Source organism: Schistocerca serialis, chromosome 2 (assembly GCF_023864345.2).
Source record: "Schistocerca serialis cubense isolate TAMUIC-IGC-003099 chromosome 2, iqSchSeri2.2, whole genome shotgun sequence".
NCBI classification, from domain to species: Eukaryota; Metazoa; Arthropoda; class Insecta; order Orthoptera; family Acrididae; genus Schistocerca; species Schistocerca serialis.
In genome coordinates, this window is record NC_064639.1 from 602,921,842 (window position 1) to 602,944,157 (window position 22,316).

Consider the following 22,316-nt stretch of genomic DNA (forward strand, 5'->3'; position numbering starts at 1 on the left):
CTTTTCACACATTGTAGGATGTGAAATTGTTGTGTTTGAGACTTACTTCTGGAAACATGTAAAGTGATGATTTGCTATAGTGTTCTTCAAGTTTGAGGAAAATGTGTTGAACTTAACACATTTTGATACAGTAACTTGCAAAATGTAGAAATAAAAAAAAATGATTAATAAGGAAAATGCATAACTAACCAGTTATTTTTGTTACCATTATAGAACAACATTATCTGTTAATAAAAAATTAATTTTCACAGTAAACATTCTAATGTATAGTATGTGTATAATGTCTTTCTTGCTGTCAGTTGATTGCAATAGGATTTATATCAGACTAACATGTTATTATTGGAAATCATGTTATTACAAAAAAATGTTCAAATGTGTGTGAAATCTTATGGGACTTAACAGCTAAGGTCATCAGTCCCTAAGCTTACACACTACTTAACCTAAATTATCCTAAGACAAACACACACCCATGCCTGAGGGAGGACTCGAACCTCCGCCGGGACCAGCCGCACAGTCCATGACTGCAGCGCCTTAGACAGCTCGGCTAATCACGCACGGCTCATCTTATTACACAATAAAATATTCACTTTAGCCATCTTGATATACAATTCTCACAATGTCTTTCTGCTTTAATTCTTCAATGATATACTGTATTATTTAAATGCTTGTATGCATTATTATTAAACAAAATTGTTAATCCAAAGTCTAAATCTTCTGGTTAAACATTTTGCTTCGTGGAATGTTCAGAATGACCATCCTGTCAATTTTTTGTTAAATTTGGTTCAATGCTCCTCCTCCTTCCAAGCAAATAAAAGCTATCATACTAACTTATTCCTTGTTGACAGTTACTGTAACAACTGCATCAATGATGTTAGCACAGAAATCTAAATCTCCTATGGTCCTCCATTCATCTCCAAAATATTTACATAGCAAGTTTCTCACATCAGTATTGTTTGCTTTATTCATTCTACTGTCTGGTGAAGTAACTGATGGTTCAACAGTAAGGCAATGTTTTCCCTTTCTTAGAATGGGACTGAAAGTCTTGGATGGTTCATCACAGTGAGAGGTTGGCTCCATTTTTATTCTAAAATTTGTAAGTTTCATATTTCATTGATTTTCATAATGTAATTCACTTCATCTCACTGATACCATCCTCCTTTTTAAAAAGTTCACTAAGTTCTTAGTGGTCCCTCACACTCCAGTCCTCAACTAAGAAATTAACTGAACCTACATATTTATAAACACTGTGGTAGTCTGTCTGTCAGTTTTTTGAAGATTTTGCTCTTCACAACCTACTGCAAGAGGCCTCAAGCTATCATTCTCAGTAGGGAACTCAAATCTGTACAGAAGATCACAGAGACCTGAAGCAACCTCAACAGAACTTCTGACAGCTTGACTTTCTGTCCAGACATAGAAGTGTGGATTTCTATTATCCTTGCGTGTCACACAGAGTGTGATAATTTATTTGTTGTGGATAATATGCCTTATTGTTTAATAGTTTTGGAAGAACTCAGCTGTATTTCAGAGCCCAGGTTGATGAAAAATTTTTGCCCTTAGTCTATGAGCACTCGAGTTTGTCAGAATTCCTGATTTTTCATTCTGAACAGCTATAACCAACCTAAGAGACATTTTAAGGCAGTAGCTACATGTATCAGATGCAGGTTTTCAGAAATCTAAGCTAAGTTCAATTTTGAGCTGAATATTTTTTGGAGGAATACCGTCCCCCCCCCCCCCCCCCTCTCCCCTAGAATAATAGCTCTCCCTATCCTTTAGGCTCAAGGGGAAACTAATACCCTTCTATTTCTTTGCTGCTAACTTCTCTTCCTCATGACAACTCTCTTCATGTTCTTTACATCCTTCACCACCCATAACTGATATAGTAATTGCATTTAGATGACTGTCCAAATCCAAACAGCTTTGCAACAAGATTTGCACACACTGGTTCCAAGTCTATTTATTGGTGTGTGATACTTATGGGTCCGTGATGTAGGTTTCCTGGTATCAGCTCTAGAGTGGCATCTCTTTGGTCAAGAAACTTGAATCATCACTTAAACATACTGATCTTGCTTACTTTTGTTTAGAACTCCAAATACTTTATTTTTGGCCCTTAGTAGGAATATTACAGCAGTGGTAATGAGTAATGACCATCTTTGTGCTGGCATGGAGGTGTGAACACAATCATATTAGGATCTTTATCAGAGTTTCTAATGCTTTCTTGGATGACAACAGACAGTGCAGTGTTGGGTTGCACGACTCACACATCTCTTCCAGTTGACTTGCACATTGTGCATGCAGCTGATCCTCTTCTTTGGGTTATCAGCTACGTCACTCTCGCCGTTTAATTCTTCTCCGAAAGGGGAATATTATTAACCAGCTCTATATTCTTGCAATAAATTATGTACTCATTGGCTCTTGTCAGTTAAACGACAACATATTTGTGACTCTCGTCCCAAAGTAACAATTATTATGTACAAACTCCAGCAAGCCAACTGGTTCCAAGATAAATGTTAGAATCTACTATACATTCATACAGTTACATCTGTTCTGCCTCATGCAGAGCCAAGACATAAAGTAAGACTTTCTATATAACACACTCTTCATTTGTCTCTTTAACAATCCTCATGACACCACACACTATGGAACTTATCCAGATACTCTTTGACTTTTTGATATAATTTCTAGGTGCTGCTTGTAACCACTTGTCGGGGCCGCTCATCTGACACAGCTTCTGGCTCCTCATGACAGCTGTCCTTCCTGCACACACAGATCTGTGTGGTACAGTAAAAAGGCTCTCTCACCCTTGTCATTAAAATATCGGGTGTTTGAGATGGCAGAGAGCCAAGTGTTTCTAGAATTTACCCCGAAATTCTCGAAGCAATACAAGTTCCTTAAAAGAATTGGGAAAGTCATAAACTTGAATGTTGACTTAATTCTGTATTGAATTATAGATTATCAGCATTCAAAATTGTAGGTCATCAACATTCATTAAGATTTTGGTTGGGTCAGATTAATATTTGAAGTGAGACTTACAGTTGCAGTATTCTTTTTTTAAGTTTATTTTTACGTACCTTGCCTCAAATTTAAGTTGATGAAGATGTCTGGTTTTCTTTTCCTCCTTTAGGTTTCCTTTTGAATTATCAGCAGTTCCTTCCTCAATAATCCAAAAAGCTGTTTCCTTACATACAATTCACAAGTAAAACATAACTGTCAATATTGCACACACAGCGTTATCAAGAAAAGCACGTTGGTTGTCACTGTAACAAGCTGAGCAAAGTAACTAATCAGCTTCATTTAGTATTAATGTCAGACATAATATGATTTGCAACATGCACTATACAGGACTGAATACAATTTAAAACAACAGCTAGATTTTAGCAGCTGCTTATACTATCAGTGAATAAAATTTATTGCAATCTGACTTCACAGTATGAAAGATTGCTTTAGAAACTACGCGTATATAAAAATATATCAAACCAAATTTTGTCCATTAGTGGATATGATGTGATTTGAGATGATGCTCCTCACATATTGAATGCCATTTTGTAATATTTGTTAGAAAGAGTCATACTGATGAACAGAGATAGGATAATGAAGAATACTATCAGATATCGTTAGCAATCCTAACTGTTCTGAATCGCTGTTGTTTTCAAGAATGGTTGCTGCCTTTAGGAAGTAATAGAGCTCAACTGATATTTTTTCTTTAGCACATTCATCATATAAGATGCGACATGAAAAACCACAACATATTTTGGAAATAAGTCAGACTTTCCCCTACTTGGTTTACTTAGCAAGTGTGTCTGCAGTGAAAAGTTTAGGATTTGGTTATCAAGTGTCTGATCATATCACTATCATCAGTCAGTACCATTGAACAGTGGCCTAAAAATAAGTAGTCTAACAAGAAATTGTTTGACCTTACCATGATTCCATGTGATAATCATATATGGAAGCTGCTACTACAACCTGTGGTGTGTTAGTAAAATTTCGTTTTGCCAAAACTTCAGTCTGTCTTTTAATGCACAAGTAGTTCCGTGCTGCACAGTTCTACAGTATTCTGTTTCTTCATAAAACTTTTACTTAAACAGTAAATTAAATTACTACTTCTCTCTGTTTTCCAGATAATGATGAATTATATCAGTCACTTCTTTAAAGTTTATAAGTCAAAACCAAAGTTTATGTTTGGATTCCATGGTGAATTGTCTCATGATTCATATAATGATGTGGGAGCAGCTGATGGGGATCTGCTCGAAATGATGAAGTCATTGCATAGAGAAGGCCATCTTAACAACACTGTATTTATCATCATGAGCGATCATGGCCACCGGTAAGTTTTGATCTTTCAATTATTATTATTATTGTATTCGTATACGAAATGGTACTTTAATGTATTTGCAAGCATTATTCGCATCTTAACAGAAAATGAGCAGTGTATAGAATTGGTAGATGATAATGCCAGTGTATCTTGATGATTGGTGCAATGAATTCCACTGTTTAAGATTTCATATTGGATGGCATATGCATAATAAAACACACAATACATAATAAAAATGAATATTCAAATCTTTGGCCAACCACCTTTACACCCCCTATCATTGGGCAGAAGAAACAGTGACTGAATGTAAATAATATTTCAATGTCAGGTCCGTCAATTGACAGTTGTAACTGCTGAACATATAGGAAAACCACTCAGCTGTGTATTGCCTAATACTGTTATTGTATTTCTACAGTTTTAGTGGAATAGTAGTTAGGCAGTTCATAACTTTATCAGTGAAGTTGGTTTTAGTGTGAAGTACATTAACAGATCCTCTGTGTTGACTTGAACATACATCATGTAATTCAACAGCTTATTACAAGCTACAAGAGCTTCTGATAATGCAGAACTCCTCAGGATTTTAAGTGATTACAAAGTTTACACTGAGGTGCTGTACTCATTGTGTAGTGATATGCACATATACAGATGGTGGTAGTAACGCGTACACAAAGTATAAAAGGGCAGTGCATTGGCAGAGCAGTTATTTGTTCTCAGGTGATTAAAGTGAAAAGGCTTCTGATGTGATTATGGACACACAATGGGAATTAACAGACTTTGAATGCACAGTAGTAGTTGAAGCAAGAACATGGGACATTCCATGTGGGGAATTGTTAGGGAATTCATTATTCCAGGCTACATAGTGTTAAAGGGTACTGAGAATACCAAATTGCAGGCATTGCCTCTCACCATGGACAATGAAGTGGTCGATGGCCTTCACCTAGTCACCGAGGGCAGTGGCATTTGCATAGAGTTTTCAGTGCTAACAGACAGGCAACACTGTGTGGAATAACTGCAAAATCAATGGGGGATGTATGACAAACATAATTGTTAGGACAGTAGAGTGAAATTTGGCATTAAGGGCTGTGGTGGCAGACAGCTGATGTGAGTGCCTTTGTCAAACAGCACGACATTGCCTGCAGTGCCTCTCTTGGGTAAGTGACCATATCGGTTGGACCCTACACAACTGGAAAACCATGGCCTGGTCGTATGAGCCCCTATTTCAGTTGGTAAGAGCTGATGGTAGGGTTAGAGTGTGGTGCAGACCTCATGAAGCCATGGAGATGAGTTGTCAACAAGGTGCTGTGTGAGCTGCTGGTGGCTCCATAATGGTGTGGGCTGTGTTTGCATGGAATGGACTGGGTCCTCTGATCCAAATGAACTGATGATTGACTGGAAATGGTTATGTTTGGCTACTTCGAGACCATTTGCAGCCATTCATGGACTCTGTTCCCAAACAATGGTGTCATGTTACCAGGCCACAGCTATTCATGATTGGTTTGAAGAACATTCTGAACAATTCAAGAAAACAATTCGGCCATCCAGTTTGCCCAACATGAATAGCATTGAATATTTATGGGACATAATAGAGAGGCCAGTTCATGCACAACATCCTGCACCGGTGACAATTTTTCAAGTATGGATGGTTATAGAGGCAGCATGTCTCAATATTTCTGTAGAGGAATTCTGACTTGTTGAGTCAATATCACGTCGAGTTGCTGCACTATGTTGAATAAAAGGAGATTCAACAAGATATTGGGAGGTATCTCATGACTTTTGTCACTTCAGTGTGTATTTGTTGTCTATCCTGTATCTATAGAAGAGGACTGGATCCTTACAGTGATTGCAGGTGTTACAACGATACTCTACATATAGTTCAAAAATCTGAATGTAAAATATTGCTTTCTTCAACAATTTATAACATATAAAGTTTATAAATTCCATTATTACGTCATGTTAAATATAGATGTTGTCCAAATGGCAGTGCCATGTTCAGATTTTTTTCTCCCTGATCAAGAATGGTGATCCACATTTTGCCTCACACTCAGTCCCCAGTCAATGAAAATACATATTGATTATCACATAGAAACAATTTCTTTAGAATTTTTCAGTGGGATATTGAGCAGGATACAGGATACATGGCTTATACTAGTTTTTATATGAAGGACATGTGCTGCATTTACCTGATTGCAGCTTTTTGTATTTATGCGTATCACTGTTTTCTTTTAGTGTTTCTGCAGTAGATACATACTTAAAATACAAGGCAGTAGTTCAGTGAATCATTTCTGAGATTTTCATGAAGATGGGTGTGACTTTGGTTCTCTTTCTATCCTGGAAATGAGAAGCCATCTCGATCCATTGCCTGAGAGCAGAAAATGTTTGTACATTGTTGACCAGTTACTATTGTGTGCTAATTAACTGCAGAGGGACAAGGAATGCTGGAATTTATGGTCCATCAGTATGACCAGGATTATAAAGTCTAAGAAACCAATTAGTCAATTCCAGTGTCAGTTCTGGAGATAAACAATCCTTGACAGTCTTACTGTGTGGAGATGCCAATACAACAATCACTACTATATCGACAACGCATCATGCATCCCATATGTACCCAACTAGGCGGTTGAAGCTCTGGTAGCTGAGTTCACATGCAGATTTAATTTGAAGATTTCAGAAGTGTGAGATGGAGTGCAGTGGCATCAGGTTGGTCAAATTTGGGAACAGTGAGCAAATTTTGTTGTGTTGCCAAACTTTGGATCACATCTCACATACCTTGCTTTTTATGAACATCTAACATGTGTACACTGACATTAAATGTAGTTGGAACCGAAGTGATTTTGCAAATGGACAAATACTCAGCAATAGTATATATTTCTACAGGAGACAATAAATGAAACAAGAGGTTCAGCAATGGCATTAAACTAGCTACTGCTTGATTTTCAAGTTTGCTTGATTTTCAAGTTTGGTAACAAATTGTGAATTGGACTGTTAGCCTGAAGGGTCTGATTTCTACCAGTCCATTACTAGGGAGCCAAGGGAACATAATATTGTTGTTATCCACTTTGCTTAGTGCCGTAAATTAGTAAATTGTAGTAACTGATAACTGATGCAAAACACAGTCTTGACTCTGTTGATAATATCGATTTATGAGTTTGCAGTTCACAAATGGTTCACACAGACAGTGAAACACTAATTTTAAGTCAAGTTATTCGTGAAGCCAAGGCTACAAACAGTTGCACAGCAGGGAAAAAAATTATGTCTCAGAAGCAACTGTTCTTAGAAAGAATAAAGTAGGAATTGCCAGTTCTACACTTCATAGTTTCGGGGGATCAAATCAGGGAATTTTTTAAGATATAAAGCAGCGGGTTGCTCAGTGTGTGAGAGAGAAACTCAACTCCTGATTACTTGAAAAATTATCCGAATGAAAACTCTGGAGATAGTGCAGTTTCCTGACCCTGTGTCTCACAGAATTCAAAGCAAGTACAAACTGGAGCATAACAATGATGAAAATGGTGACACATACATTATGCTGCAGAACAAAACTAGCCCAGTGACTTTCTGTGGTTTTTAATGCAGAACTACTTGCGTATCAGTGTTGTATATTCTGTCTGAGAAAGTACCATGACTGGTTGCAGTGGGTAGTGTTAATTTATTTCAGCAGCTCTTAAGATTATTGGTGAACAACACAACCAGCCACAATCCTAAACAGAACATCTCCATTGGCTGCCCTGTGTTATTATGTGTGGGTGGTTGCATCATTCACCAAAAATCCTTAATGGCCAGAGTTCACAAGGTACAGCATGGATAAAATTATATAGCTCTTAAGATGCTTTTTATCAGTAAAACAGTTTGTAATTGTAACTCAGCAGAATACATTAAAAATAATAGTTTCTCCTGGAGCCTCTTCAAAACAGGATTTGGGGGGGGGGGGGGGGGTGTTTGCAGTGCATCTTATATTCAGGGTCATCAGGTAAATATGACACATTCTTCAATCTTGAAGGGCCTTTCACACTATGTGGAAGCATTATATCCTTGGACAGTTTCACAAATGGGGCTTCTGAGGTGGTTATCCAATTCTCAGCTTCTGTGTTGAGACTGATAAATCGCCCCGTATGATTCAGCAGCATCTACTTGGTCCATAACGTATATGGCTTATTCCTAACTCCGAACATGATATAAGTCATGATCATAAGAAACCAACTATTGGTTATGTCACACCACACAGTTTACAGAACATACAAAAGACTGCCAGCCAGAGCCAGTACATGGCTATATAAGAAGTATTTGCTTGCCAGGGGCCACTTGCTATTAGCTGCAGGCGATAGAAGCAGCTGACCAAGGTCAGTGGCCTGTGGTGGGAGCCCAGAGCACCCGAATGGTGCTCTACTCAAATGAACACACACATTGACATGTGTTGTAGTGGTGGTGGCAGAGGGAAAGAGCGACCATGTGCCAACATCTCCACAGCATTCTGATGATTGGTACACCTATATTGTTTGAACTGGTTGTCCTGGGCATGAACAGTTTCCAGTCAATATCAACCAGCGAGTTGGGGTGGAACTGGCACGAATGCAGACATGCGTGTCTTCTGCCCCCTCCAGGAGAGCAGGCGGGCAACCCTGGCACTCCATAGCCAGGGATCATGTCGATGTTGGACTCCTCTCTATGTGCCATGAGATGGGGAGCCACGATTTTTGGAGGTAATGAAGGCAGCGCCAGCCGGTGGACAGTAGACACCTGCATCACTGTAGGATCCGCTGGCATTGGAGGTAACTGTGGGTGTACTGATGAAGCCCCAGTGTTCCCTCCCATGAGAGAAGACACCACAAGGGTGTCGAGAGGTTGAACCGTGTTGTCTGTGCTGAGCTGGTCCACTGGTGGGGCAACTAGAGACCAAGTCGGGAAGGTGGATGCTCATAGCCCAGGTGGCTTGCTGCCACAGCTAACTGTGATGCCAGTAGAAGTGACACCTGCACAGTGGTCTGCAGGGAGGCATCTGCGCCCATCCGGGGTGTAGCTGAATGTAGTGGTGCGCCACAAGTCACTTGTCAGTACACGCCATGAACACATATCAACCGCTGTGACTGTCGATGACACCTGGAATCTGACATTGGTGTTGTCTGAACCCTTGGGCCCAGACTGGAGTTCTGGGCACAGACTACAATGACATTGGTGCTATTGCAGGATGCCTGTCAGGCAGCAGGAGATGGAGCAGTGTCAGCAGCTGCCAGCCATGCAAGAATTTGGCTGGCCTCTTGACCCCAGTTGAACTCGTTTTGTAAGAACTGAGAAAAAACATAAGTTAGGTCTTCGAAAAAAAAAAAAAAAAAAAAGGACTGCAACTTGACGGACGCATTAACTGTGGAAGACAAAACAGTGAACAAGTGAACAACATAAAGGAAACTTGGAAAAGGTACCAACAACCAATAACCAAAACGTGTCTATAAAAGGTCCAGTGAAGTCAATATCAATTCTTTCGCTAGGTAGTGTGGGCACTGGCTAAGGAAAAAAAAAACTGTTGATTTGAATACATGCGGCAAGCAGCAACCAAGTGCTGTAAATAGCAATCGGTATCGGGTCAGAATGTTAACCACTTGTTTAGTGACTATAACTCTGCAATAACCTTGATGTAACAGGCTGAGAACCTCCCTATGCAACATTGTTGGAATCACAACACAGGGAGTACAACCTTCTGTTGACAAGAGAATGACACCATCTGACAGGGAAAGACGATTAAGAAAAGTGCAGAGGTTCCACAATGGGTAGGATGCGTAGACTGGTAAATAGTTGGGCCTTCTGTGTTGTATTATGCTCACCACTTGTTTCTACATCTACCTCTACAATGATACTCCGCAAGCCACCCAACGGTGTGTGGCGGAGGGCACTTTACGTGCCACTGTCATTACCTCCCTTTCCTGTTCGAGTCGTGTATGGTTCGCGGGAAGAACGACTGTCTGAAAGCCTCCGTGCGCGCTCTAATCTCTCTAATTTTACATTCGTGATCTCCTCGGGAGGTATAAGTAGGGGGAAGCAATATATTCGATACGTCATCCAGAAACGCACCCTCTCGAAACCTGGCGAGCAAGCTACACCGCAATGCAGAGCGCCTCTCTTGCAGAGTCTGCCACTTGAGTTTATTAAACATCTCCGTAACGCTATCACGGTTACCAAATAACCCTGTGATGAAACGCGCCGCTCTTCTTTGGATCTTCTCTATCTCCTCCATCAGACCGATCTGGTACGGATCCCACACTGATGAGCAATACTCAAGTATAGGTCGAACGAGTGTTTTGTAAGCCACCTCCTTTGTTGATGGACTACATTTTCTAAGCACTCTCCCAATGAATCTCAACCTGGTACCCGCCTTACCAACAATTAATTTTATATGATCATTCCACTTCAAATCGTTCCGCACGCATACTCCCAGATATTTTACAGAAGTAACTGCTACCAGTGTTTGTTCCGCTATCATATAATCATACAATAAAGGATCCTTCTTTTTATGTATTCGCAATACATTACATTTGTCTATGTTAAGGGTCAGTTGCCACTCCCTGCACCAAGTGCCTATCCGCTGCAGATCTTCCTGCATTTCGCTACAATTTTCTAATGCTGCAACTTCTCTGTATACTACAGCATCATCCGCGAAAAGCCGCATGGAACTTCCGACACTATCTACTAAGTCATTTATATATATTGTGAAAAGCAATGGTCCCATAACACTCCCCTGTGGCACGCCAGAGGTTACTTTAACGTCTGTAGACATCTCTCCATTGATAACAACATGCTGTGTTCTGTTTGCTAAAAACTCTTCAATCCAGCCACACAGCTGGTCTGATATTCCGTAGGCTCTTACTTTGTTTATCAGGCGACAGTGCGGAACTGTATCGAACGCCTTCTGGAAGTCAAGAAAAATAGCATCTACCTGGGAGCCTGTATCTAATATTTTCTGGGTCTCATGAACAAATAAGGCGAGTTGGGTCTCACACGATCGCTGTTTCCGGAATCCATGTTGATTCCTACATAGTAGATTCTGCGTTTCCAGAAATGACATGATACGCGAGAAAAAAACATGTTCTAAAATTCTACAAGAGATTGAAGTAAGAGATTAGGTCTATAGTTTTGCGCATCTGCTCAACGACCCTTCTTGAAGACTGGGACTATCTGTGCTCTTTTCCAATCATTTGGAACCCTCCGTTCCTCTAGAGACTTGCGGTACACGTGGACTTTCCTCTATTGAGTGATTCCAGTTGCTTTTCTATTCCTTGGACACTTATTTCGATGTCAGCCATTTTTCCGTTTGTGCGAGGATTTAGAGAAGGAACTGCAGTGCGGTCTTCCTCTGTGAAACAGCTTTGGAAAAAGGTGTTTAGTATTTCAGCTTTACGCGTGTCATCCTCTGTTTCAATGCCATCATCATCCCGTAGTGTCTGGATATGCTGTTTCGAGCCACTTACTGATTTAACGTAAGACCAGAACTTCCTAGGATTTTCTGTCAAGTCGGTACATAGAATTTCACTTTCGAATTCAATGAACGCTTCACGCATAGCCCTCCTTACGCTAACTTTAACATCATTTAGCTTCTGTTTGTCTGAGAGGTTTTGGCTGCGTTTAAACTTGGAGTGGAGCTCTCTTTGCTTTCGCAGTAGTTTCCTAACTTTGTTGTTGTACCACGGTGGGTTTTTCCCGTCCCTCACAGTTTTACTCAGCACGTACCTGTCTAAAACGCATTTTACGATTGCCTTGAACTTTTTCCATAAACACTCAACATTGTCAGTGTCGGAACAGAAATTTTCGTTTTGATCTGTTAGGTAGTCTGAAATCTGCCTTCTATTACTCTTGCTACACAGATAAACCTTCCTCCCTTTTTTTATATTCCTATTAACTTCCATATTCAGGGATGCTGCAATGGCCTTATGATCACTGATTCCCTGTTCTGTACATACAGAGTCGAAAAGTTCGGGTCTGTTTGTTATCAGTAGGTCCAAGATGTTATCTCCACGAGTCGATTCTCTGTTTAATTGCTCGAGGTAATTTTCGGATAGTGCACTCAGTATAATGTCACTCGATGCTCTGTCCCTACCACCCATCCTAAACATCTGAGTGTCCCAGTCTATATCTGGTAAATTGAAATCTCCACCTAAGACTATAACATGCTGAGAAAATTTATGTGAAATGTATTCCAAATTTTCTCAGTTGTTCTGCCACTAATGCTGCTGAGTCAGGAGGTCGGTAAAAGGAGCCAATTATTAACCTAGTTCGGTTGTTTAGTGTAACCTCCACTCATAATAATTCACAGGAACTATCCACTTCTACTTCACTACAGGATAAACTACTACTAACAGCGACGAACACTCCACCACCGGTTGCATGCAATCTATCCTTTCTAAACACCGTCTGTACCTTTGTAAAAATTTCGGCAGAATTTATCTCTGGCTTAAGCCAGCTTTCTGTACCTATAACGATTTCAACTTCGGTGCTTTCTATCAGCGCTTGAAGTTCCGGTACTTTACCAACGCAGCTTCGACAGTTGACAATTACAATACCGATTGCTGCTTGGTCCCCGCATGTCCTGACTTTGCCCCGCACCCGTTTCAGCACTGGGTCTGGAACTACTGCAGATGCAATCCCGGAACTGGTAATGGGGGAATGATTAGTCTTTCATGCTTCTGTGTTAAGTTGAAAACATGAAAGTTCTTCCTGATCAAACAATGGACCGGGTGCTATGGGCAGCTGAGACAATGCGTCTGCTTTAGCATGCTATGATGTGGGGCACAAATGGGTCTTGTAATGATATATCAACAAAAGTAAGGCCCAATGTTGAAATCAATTAGCGGCTTTGTCAGGTAAAGCAGCAGAAGGGTGAAACAAGGCAACTAAAGATTTATGATTTGTGACTAAGTGGAATTTTGTACCATATAAGAATACCTAACTTTTTTTAAAGACATAAGCAATTTCTAGGGCTTCTTTTTTGATCTGTGAATAGTGCTGCTGAGCTGCGTTCAGTGTTTTGGTTGCAAAACTGATAGGTTTCTCAGTTCTGTCAGCATGATGGAACTGCCCCCACCCGATACTCTAATGCGTTTGTGGCTAAGAATAAATGTCTTCCAGGTTGGAAGATGACAGAGCAATTTGTTTTAAGTTGCACAAATGCATGCTCACATGCCAGAGGCCTCTTGAAATGAATGTTTTTACAAAGCAACTGCTGCAGATGATTAATCGGAGTGGCTACACTCACAAACCTGTGATAGTATGCTATTTTACCAAGGAACACCTGTAGTTCCTGTAGTCTGATGAAGTAAAGCCATAATGGTAGCGACTTGCTGTTCTTAGGGTCAAACACTTGTCTGGAAATTTCATGACTGATATAAAAAATTCAGGGTTGAAAAACCAGTGACTTAGTAAGATGACAGTTAAGGCCTCCAGTGTGCAAAACAGAATGGAGATCACATAAGTGTTCTCCTGTTGTAGCATTTGTTACTACAAGATTGTTAAGATATTTGATGCAGCAAGGAGCATCTGTCATAGGTTGCTCCAAAAGTGTTGAAATATAGCCAGGGCATCAGCCACTCCAAACATTAAACAGTTATATTGGTAAAGACTGAAAGACATGTTCACTACAAGCAATTGTTTCAATGCACCAGTTAATGGAACCTGCAGGTAAGTCCCAACTAAGTACATTTTGAAGAGAATTGGCTCCTGGCTAATTTTGCAAGTAATTGATCAGCTTGAGGCAGAGGCTAAATATCAATAACAGACTCTGCATTTACAGTAACTTTACAGACTCCAAAAAGTTCAAGCTGACGCAAGGGTTTTCTTACAATCGCTGATGGTGTAGACCACTCACGTCTTCAAATCAGTTGAATGATGCCGAGTAACGTCAACTGATGCAATTGGGACTTGACTTGTTCACAAAAGTACACAGGTAAGGTCCATGCATTAAAAAAATGCGTACAAGCCAAAGGTTTAAGCTTGATATGTGCTATGAAGTTGTTTGCACATGCTAATCCTTTAGAAAACAAATCTGAAAATTCAGAACACAATGAATCTAGTCTTGATAAGGAACCTGATCTGATACAAGATGCACAGTGTCAGTAATAGAAAATTCAAAAGCAAGGAAAGGATCTAACCCGAACAAATTTTCAGTATGAGGGTGACACCTGAACTGCCAACCTAGCCATGAATTTTTCCAAGTTGGCTGTCATAATCTGCTGTTGCCAGAGATGTAATTTTGTGATAGGATGGACTACAGATTTGTAAGCCATGGAAGCAATAGATAGACCGAGAATGAGAAGATGCTGTTTATTGTAGCTTACCAGATGGCGTTTAACATGAGTCAATGGTGGGGAGCCCAGCCTTGCATATGTTTGAGAACTGAGGACTGAAACAGCTACTTCAGCATCCACTTTCAGTGATAATGATTTGTTCAGAACCAACACTTCAATATAGAGCTTATTCTGCCCTGCAGATAATGATGAAATATAATGAATGTAAATGTCAGTTTGTTCTGAGGAAGGCTAGAAACAACAGATAGGTGCAATGTGGCCTTTCTTGTGACACTTGTAGCATGACATTCACTGCCTGGAGCATGACTCTCATGTTGCACAAAGCAAGGGGGTATGACAGAAGTGCCACACCGGTTCCTCATTGTTGCTGATAGGTTTGTCCATTGCAGCTGGGTTTACTGGTTTGAACAGCATTGAATCCCTCTTCGTTCAGGGAGTTTGTTACCATGCACTGATGTGGTTCACTATCAACAATGGTGACATCACCCTATCTTCGATTTGGTGGCCCACAGCTTGAGAGACTTCAAAGGACTGAGCAATATTTAAAGCTTCTTCCAAGGACGGATTCTCACATCGAAGGGCTCTCTGATGAACTTCCTTATCAGGTGCGAGATAGATGATCACATCTCTAACCACAGAATCTGCATAGGAATTTTTGGAGGCTTTAATTGTAAAGTGACAGTAAATATTCAAACCCTGCAACTGTGCTGCTCAAGCCCGATAAGGCTGCTGCGGCTGCTTGTGGTCCTGGTAAAATTCTGCACAAGTGGCAATGGCATGGTTGTGCTTATGTTGATAAGAAGACGAAAAACTATACATTTAAACAAAAGTGAGGGAGACTGGTTCCTGCAAAGGGGCTACTTGATACAACTGGTATGTGTGAGGAGGAATCCATAATAAAAACATAAGAAGACGAAAAACTATACATTTAAACAAAAGTGAGGGAGACTGGTTCCTGCAAAGGGGCTACTTGATACAACTGGCATGTGTGAGGAGGAATCCATAATAAAAACAAAACCTTAAAAGTTTCTTTGCCTGTTGTCCTAAGTGCAACAAAGTGCTGACAGAGCTGTTTTCCATAAGTTTCTCAATCTTCAGAAGAGTCGTCATACAGCAGAAACAGTAGATGGTGCACTTGAAATGGTGACACCTGAACTGCCAACTAGCCACAAATTTTTCCATGTTGGCTGTAATAAGCTGCTGTTGCCAGAGATGTAATTGAAGTAGCACATCCATGGATAAGTTACTTGAAAAATGGTCACTGAAGTTGAGCACATGAAAGCTCTGCTTGTCACCAATTGTGTTCTAACTCCAAATATGATAGAAGACATGATCCTAAGAAACCAACTAGTTATTAAAACATGAGATGACAGCATAAGTACAATACAATTTAGAGAACATAAACAACACTGTCAGCCAGGTCTATTACATAGCTATATAAGAAGCATTTGCTTACAGAACTTATTACTGCATGTAGCCAAACCTGTAATCCTAAACAGAAAGTAATCATAGACTGCTTTTTGTTGTTCTCAGAATGTATCCTCAAGATGTGGTTTCTCAGTGAAATATCAACATTTTGCACCAATAATATGCAGTCTTGAGGGCATTGGATCTTATGACATGTAATCATGCCATTAAATTTCTCACATGTTCAAACTCCGAGTGCTGTTTGAATCCTCCATGGTATGTACCCAGTTGATAAACAAGTCCAGGTGGATGACGACACTTGCTCCACTTATAGGGACTGTGAAAGGAGCTGTCATTGTAAAGTCCTGTACTGCAAGGAAGCAAGGGAGCGGATGTTGTTATGGGTGACCGGTATCCTCTTTCTCCAACACAAATGCACACTTAGAATAATATGGTTCTTTATTTACATGAACATTTACTTAACTTGAATAGAGTCCATGTATTGAGGTACAAACTCATCAGTAATAGTCCTCTTGTTGACAATGTTGGTAATCATGCTATTACAAACTTAAGTCTCAATGCTAGCCCCACTATACACACCAATCTGGTCACTATGTACTATCATAACCTGCATTGAGCTATACCAGCTCCTTGAGTATACTGACAGACATCAAACTGGAAGAGTGAGTCAGTGAGGCCCTCCAGCCAGTGGAAGCAGCCTAAATACTTGCTGTTGAGAGGGTGCTGGCGGCATGTTGCTTGTCGGTGTGTCTCTGGCTTCTCTCGTAATAATGCTTGCTACTAACTGATCTTCTTCACGTCGTCTTTGCTGATTGATGTGCTGGCGACAGCTCACACCAACACATTCCTCCTCCCCCGAAATGCCGCTCTGTTTTGTGTAGGGAGGATGTGAATGACAACGGGGAGTCCCCCCAGGGCGCTCACCACTCTTTGGCAGGTTCACAGGTTCATGCTTGGCTACCAAGGGGCCCCAGCCTCTGCAGCATTTTTTCCCTTCTGTGCTGCATGTCTATGCTTTGGCTATTCTTTGGCTATTCTTTTCCCCCTCCCTTGGGGAACATGTCTGGGGTGTTATTGGGAATGTTCTGCATTGTCTGTCGCTGACGTGAGAACAGTCTCACCATCTTTTTTCATTCCCTTTTCCTTTCTTTGTATCCATTCTCCTTTTGTTCCTCTGCTTCGACATTTGAGGTTTCTCTTTTCCTTCTTCCTTCCTGTGTGTTCCTGAAGGGGGCCTCCAGTTGGATGGAGTGTGCCATCAGAGACGCTGCCAATCATGGGGAATTTTCTTGCAATGAGTCAATCATCTACAAAAATTAATGAGGCTAGTGATTCAGAGACCCTTCCTGAAGGTCTCACGTACTGAAGACGGTCAGTTCCTCGCCATGGTAAATCCGTTTATTATTCAGGAAGGTGTTGATGCAATTGCCAGCCCTGTGAAATCCTGCTCTCTTATACGGAATGGCACTTTGCATTAGGAGACTACTTCTGATTCTCAAGCACAACTGTTTGCTCCATTGCTTCTCCACAGCTACCCTGTTCGTGTTGAGGCCCATAGAACTTTGAATTCTTCCCATGGTGTTATTTACACTCGGCTGCTCGATGGTCTCACCTACATTCCGAACCCAATGCACTGCTAGCATTGTCATCATTTCAACCACACTAGAATGCCTTGTTGACATCTAGCCAAATGTGTAACCTGTGGTAGGGATATGCACGAGGGCAATTGTCCGTCCCCTTCTCCCCACTGTATCAACTGCAGTGATGGCCACGCTGCATTGTCTCGGGATTGTCCCATGTATCTTGATGAGTGGGCTGTCCAAGAGATGTGGATAAATGCCTTACCCAGTCACTTGCAAGTTATTGTCTAGTTGCAAACCCTGTGTTCTCCTGTCTGGCGCCTACAGATCTGTTCTTGATACCCCTAGCTCCATAAAGGACATGCGACCTCAAATTCAGCTCTGAGGTTGTGAAATCACCCAGTGTCAAGGTAGCATCACCATCCCCCCATCCAGCTGTGTAACAGGCCATCAAGGTGTCAAAGCCACCAGCTGAGCGTCATCCTCTTTGCTATCGCCATTAACCCTACAATGGCCTCTCTCCTGCCAGGCATCTCTGGCTCCCTTTTTGTTGACAATTTTGCTGTATATTGCAGTTCTCCAAGGACCTGTCTCACTGAGCAGTGTCTTCAGCGATGTCTTGATTGTCTTTACTCCAGGAGCTTTGACAATGGCTTTCGCATTTTCACTGACAAAACCGTCTGTATGAATTTCTGGTGGCACAAATGGTTTCTCTCAACATCTTTACATCTTGGGCCTGTTTCCCTTCCATTTGTTGAAAGTGTGAAACTCCTGGGGCTCATGCTTAATAGGAAACTCTCTTGGTCCTCCCATGTGTCTTACCTGACAGCTCATAGTACGCAGTTCCTCAGTGACCTATGTGTCATCAGTGGTACTTCCTGGGGTGCCTATCGAATCACCCTCCTCCATGCGTACTGGTCTCTTGTCTGTTCAGAACTCGACTATGGATGCTTTGTTTATGCATCTGCACGATCATCCCTCTTATGATGTCTCAACGCTTTCCTCCATCGTGGCACCCGTTTGGCCACTGGTGCCCTTTACGCTAGCCCAGTTGAGAGTCTGTATGCTGAAGCTGCTGAACTACCTCTGTCCTACCACTGTGACTTTCTCCTCAGCAGGTATGCATGCCATTTGTTTGCCACGCGTAGCCACCCATCCTGTGCTGCCTCCTTCTTCATTGATTCCTTTGATAACCAGTATAGAGCGAGTCCCCCTTCCCTGTTACCACCTGGAGTCTGCTTTCAGCACTTGCTATGGAGGCTTAACTTCACATTACCTACAACATTCCTGGTGGGTGTGAGCCCTTCATGACCTTGACTTTGTGAAGCAGTCCATGTTAAGCCTTGGCCTTCATTCGCTTCCTAAGGACACTACTCCAGCCTCACTTTATCGCCTTCAGTTTCATGACCTTCACATGCAACTTTGCGATAGTACCTTTGTATACACTGATGGTTCTCAGACTGACCATGGAATCAGGTGTGCCTTCATCATTGACACCCATGTCTTTCGATATTGGCTTCCAGCCAACTGCTCAGTATTTACAGCCAAGCTGTTCACACTGTATCAGGTCATGGAGTACATCTGGCGACATAGGCTTTTCAATTGTATCCTCTGGTGAGGCTCCCTTAGCGCCCTTGAAAGTCTGTGTGCTGTACACTGCCGACCCCTTAGTGCAGTGGGTCCAGTAAAACTGTCACTTGCTCACTCTTTATGGAGGCAGTGTGATGTTTCTGTGAGTTCCTGGTCATGTTGGTCTGCCAGGAAATGAGGCTGCTGACGCTGCTGCCAAGGCTGCAGTTCTCGTACCTCAGCTGCTAATTCCTACATTCCCTCTGATGTTCTCTGTGTTGCTGTCTGTCAGGATGTGGTGTCCCTTTGGCATTGCCAATGGTCCTCCCTTCATGGGAATAAGTTCCGGCTAATTAAGCCTCTCCCAGCGGCTTGGACGACTTCCTCTCGGCCCTCCCACCAGGAGGAGATAATTTTAACTAGGCTGTGTATTGGGCACTGCCTTTTTAGCCATCGTCATTTGATAAGTGGTGCTACCCCACCACTTTGTACACATTGCGCCCAAGTCTTAACTGTCCGCCACTTGCTGATGGAATGCCCATTTTTTAACCGTTTATGTTCCCACTTGGGTTTGCCGTCTAAGTTATTGGACATTTTAGCAAATGACATGCAGGTTGTCGACTGAATTTTACTTTTTATCTGCCAAAGCAATATGGCGAAGGCCATTTAATTTTTAGTTTTGGACCTCTGTTTCTGTAGGGTGTCTTTTTTAGCCCTTTCTCCACGTGCCTGTTTTTAGCTGTCTTCTCTTATGTCAGTTGGGACTGAGTATAGTCGTTTTTTAACTCCTATCTGTCTTTGTGTTCTATAGTTTTGACTTGGGCGCCTATGACCCCAGTTGTTTTTTGCACCCTAAAGCAAAACAAAACAAACAAGACAACAGGGGATGGGGAGGAGGGGGCGGGGGGGGGGGGGGGGGGGGGCAGGACCCTGGATGTGGAGATGAGCTGGTGGAGCTGTGACTGTGGAGGATGATGTACTCCCGATCGTTTCCTGCCATCTGGCTTGCGAGGCAACAGGAACATCCTCTGGAAAATTGCTGCCAGGGCACACATCCAGGCCCTCCAGGGCACACATCCAGGTCTGAGGGCATGTCTTGCAGTGTCGATGGCGGCAGCAACAACAGGTCCAAGTTCATCGGGTCGGCAAACAGGGACGTTGGGAGTGTGGGCGAGGGTACATCATCCATTTGCTCCTCCTGGAGTGCCCCAGTGGCACAGTGGGTGGCTGCAAAGGCTACACATTCCCATGAGGTCGTGAATCTGGGGAAAGCAAAGTAGCAGAATCACAGGCAAATAACATGCACGAATTTGGTTCTGGTGGTGGCACTGCTAACTGTCGGGACCTACAATCAAGTACATATTCCTGTCTCATGCCTTTTCGCAGTGCCCGCAGTTGCCATAAACCTTGAAAAGAACAAGACTGTGCGGCGCAGACTTGTGGACCATTGGTGGTGCCAGATGTTGCGTTGGGTGTAGCAGCGTCCAATGGTAGTGACCATGTAGAAGTTCTCCTGGTGATGGTGCATCTCGTGGGAGCAATGGTGCGAAGTTGGCCACCTGTTGTTTAAAAGTGCGTACGAAACGTTTAGCTTCTCTGTTGGACTGGGGGCGAAATGGAGCTCTTGTTTGGTAACAAATGCCATTTTTTTCTCAAGACTGTTCAAAATCACGTGAAGTGAACTGTGGTCCATTGTCCAACACAAGTACTTCCAGCAAACCTTCTATGCATAATATCGAGGACAGTGCTTGAATGGTGCTACATGATGTGGTAAAGCCATAGGCATGGCAATAGTCTACCACTATGAGCCAACGAGTGTTCCAAAATGGCCATGCACAGTCAATGTGCACTCATTGTGATGACAATTGAGTCTTAGGCCAAGCTGTGAGTGTCTGTGGTGGAGTGGATTGGTTTTCTGCACATGCATAACACTGTGACATCATCTGTTCAATGTGGACGACCATGCCCTGCCAAGTACAGTGCCATCATGCTAACTGTTTAGTGTGAACAGTTCTTCAATTTCCTTGATGCAACAATTGCAATGCACCCTTTTGCAACACTTTGATAATAAGCACATGCGATTGTCCACTGTCATTTTGAACTAGAATCACAGCCTGTTGTACTTAAAGGTTATGCCGATGAGCCAAGTATCGGCGCACAACAGAGTTCTGGCGCACAACAGAGTTCTGGATACAGTTCAATGAATGAGGTCAAGGCGTGCAAATGTAATGCAACAAAATCTTGAGATCTGGGTGTACTTTTGTGGCCTGCACAATTTTTCTGTAGTGCAAGTGAAAAGATTCCAGCAATTCAGAGTCCTGCACATTGATTTAGCAACAAGATGTGGCAGATGCATCAAATTCAATGTCTGGGCCTATTGGAGTGCAAGACAGGGCGTCTGCATTGCCATGCTTTGCTGTAGGTCTGTACACAATTTCATACTGATACTGTGAAAGCAACAAAACCCAAAATTGCAATTTTTGAGCAGTGCATGTAGGAACCGGCTTTGGCAGATGAAACAAAGACTGCAAAGGCTTGTGATCTGTCACTAAATAGAACTTGTGACCAAGCAGATAGTGATGGAATTTTGTCACACCATACACAATAGTGAGGGCTTCTTTTTCAATTTGTGAATAATATTATTGAGGTTGAGTTAAAAACTTTGAGGCAAAAGCAATAGGTCTGTATTGTGCCCCAATTCTGTGCAAAAGGACAGTGCTGATTCCATAAGAAGAACTGTCGACTTGCAAAACTACTAGCTTGGCAGTGTCAAAATGCATTATACACCTGTCACTAAGCAAAGTATTTTTGAGTTCCTGAAATGCATCTTGACAGTCTTTAGTCTACACAAAAGGTACATTTTTGTAACACAAGTGATGCAATGGAGCTATGATCTGAGCGGCATTCGGTAGGAACTGTCTTGTGGTCACGTTCTTGCTTCCTGAGCATGGGCTCCTGAGTTTGATTCCCGGCGGGGTCAGGGATTTTCACCTGCCTCAAGATGACTGGGTGTTTGTGTTGTCTTTATCATTTCATCATCATTCATGAAAGTGTGAGATTGGACTGAGCAAAGACTGGGAATTTGTACAGGCGCTGATAACTGCGCAGTTGAGCACCCCACAAACCAATCATCATCATCATTGGTAGGAA

At 41.9% G+C, this 22,316-nt stretch overlaps 1 protein-coding gene across 2 annotated transcripts in view; it reads left to right on the top strand.

Moving 5' to 3' along the window:
- Window positions 1-22,316, top strand: part of LOC126457643 (uncharacterized) — a 323,891-nt gene that overhangs the window by 232,079 nt on the left and 69,496 nt on the right. For both annotated transcript variants that reach the window (XM_050094116.1, XM_050094117.1), the window contains exon 9: window positions 4,116-4,321. In XM_050094116.1, the coding sequence (XP_049950073.1) occupies window positions 4,116-4,321 (206 nt within the window). The remainder of the gene's footprint in view (window positions 1-4,115; window positions 4,322-22,316) is intronic.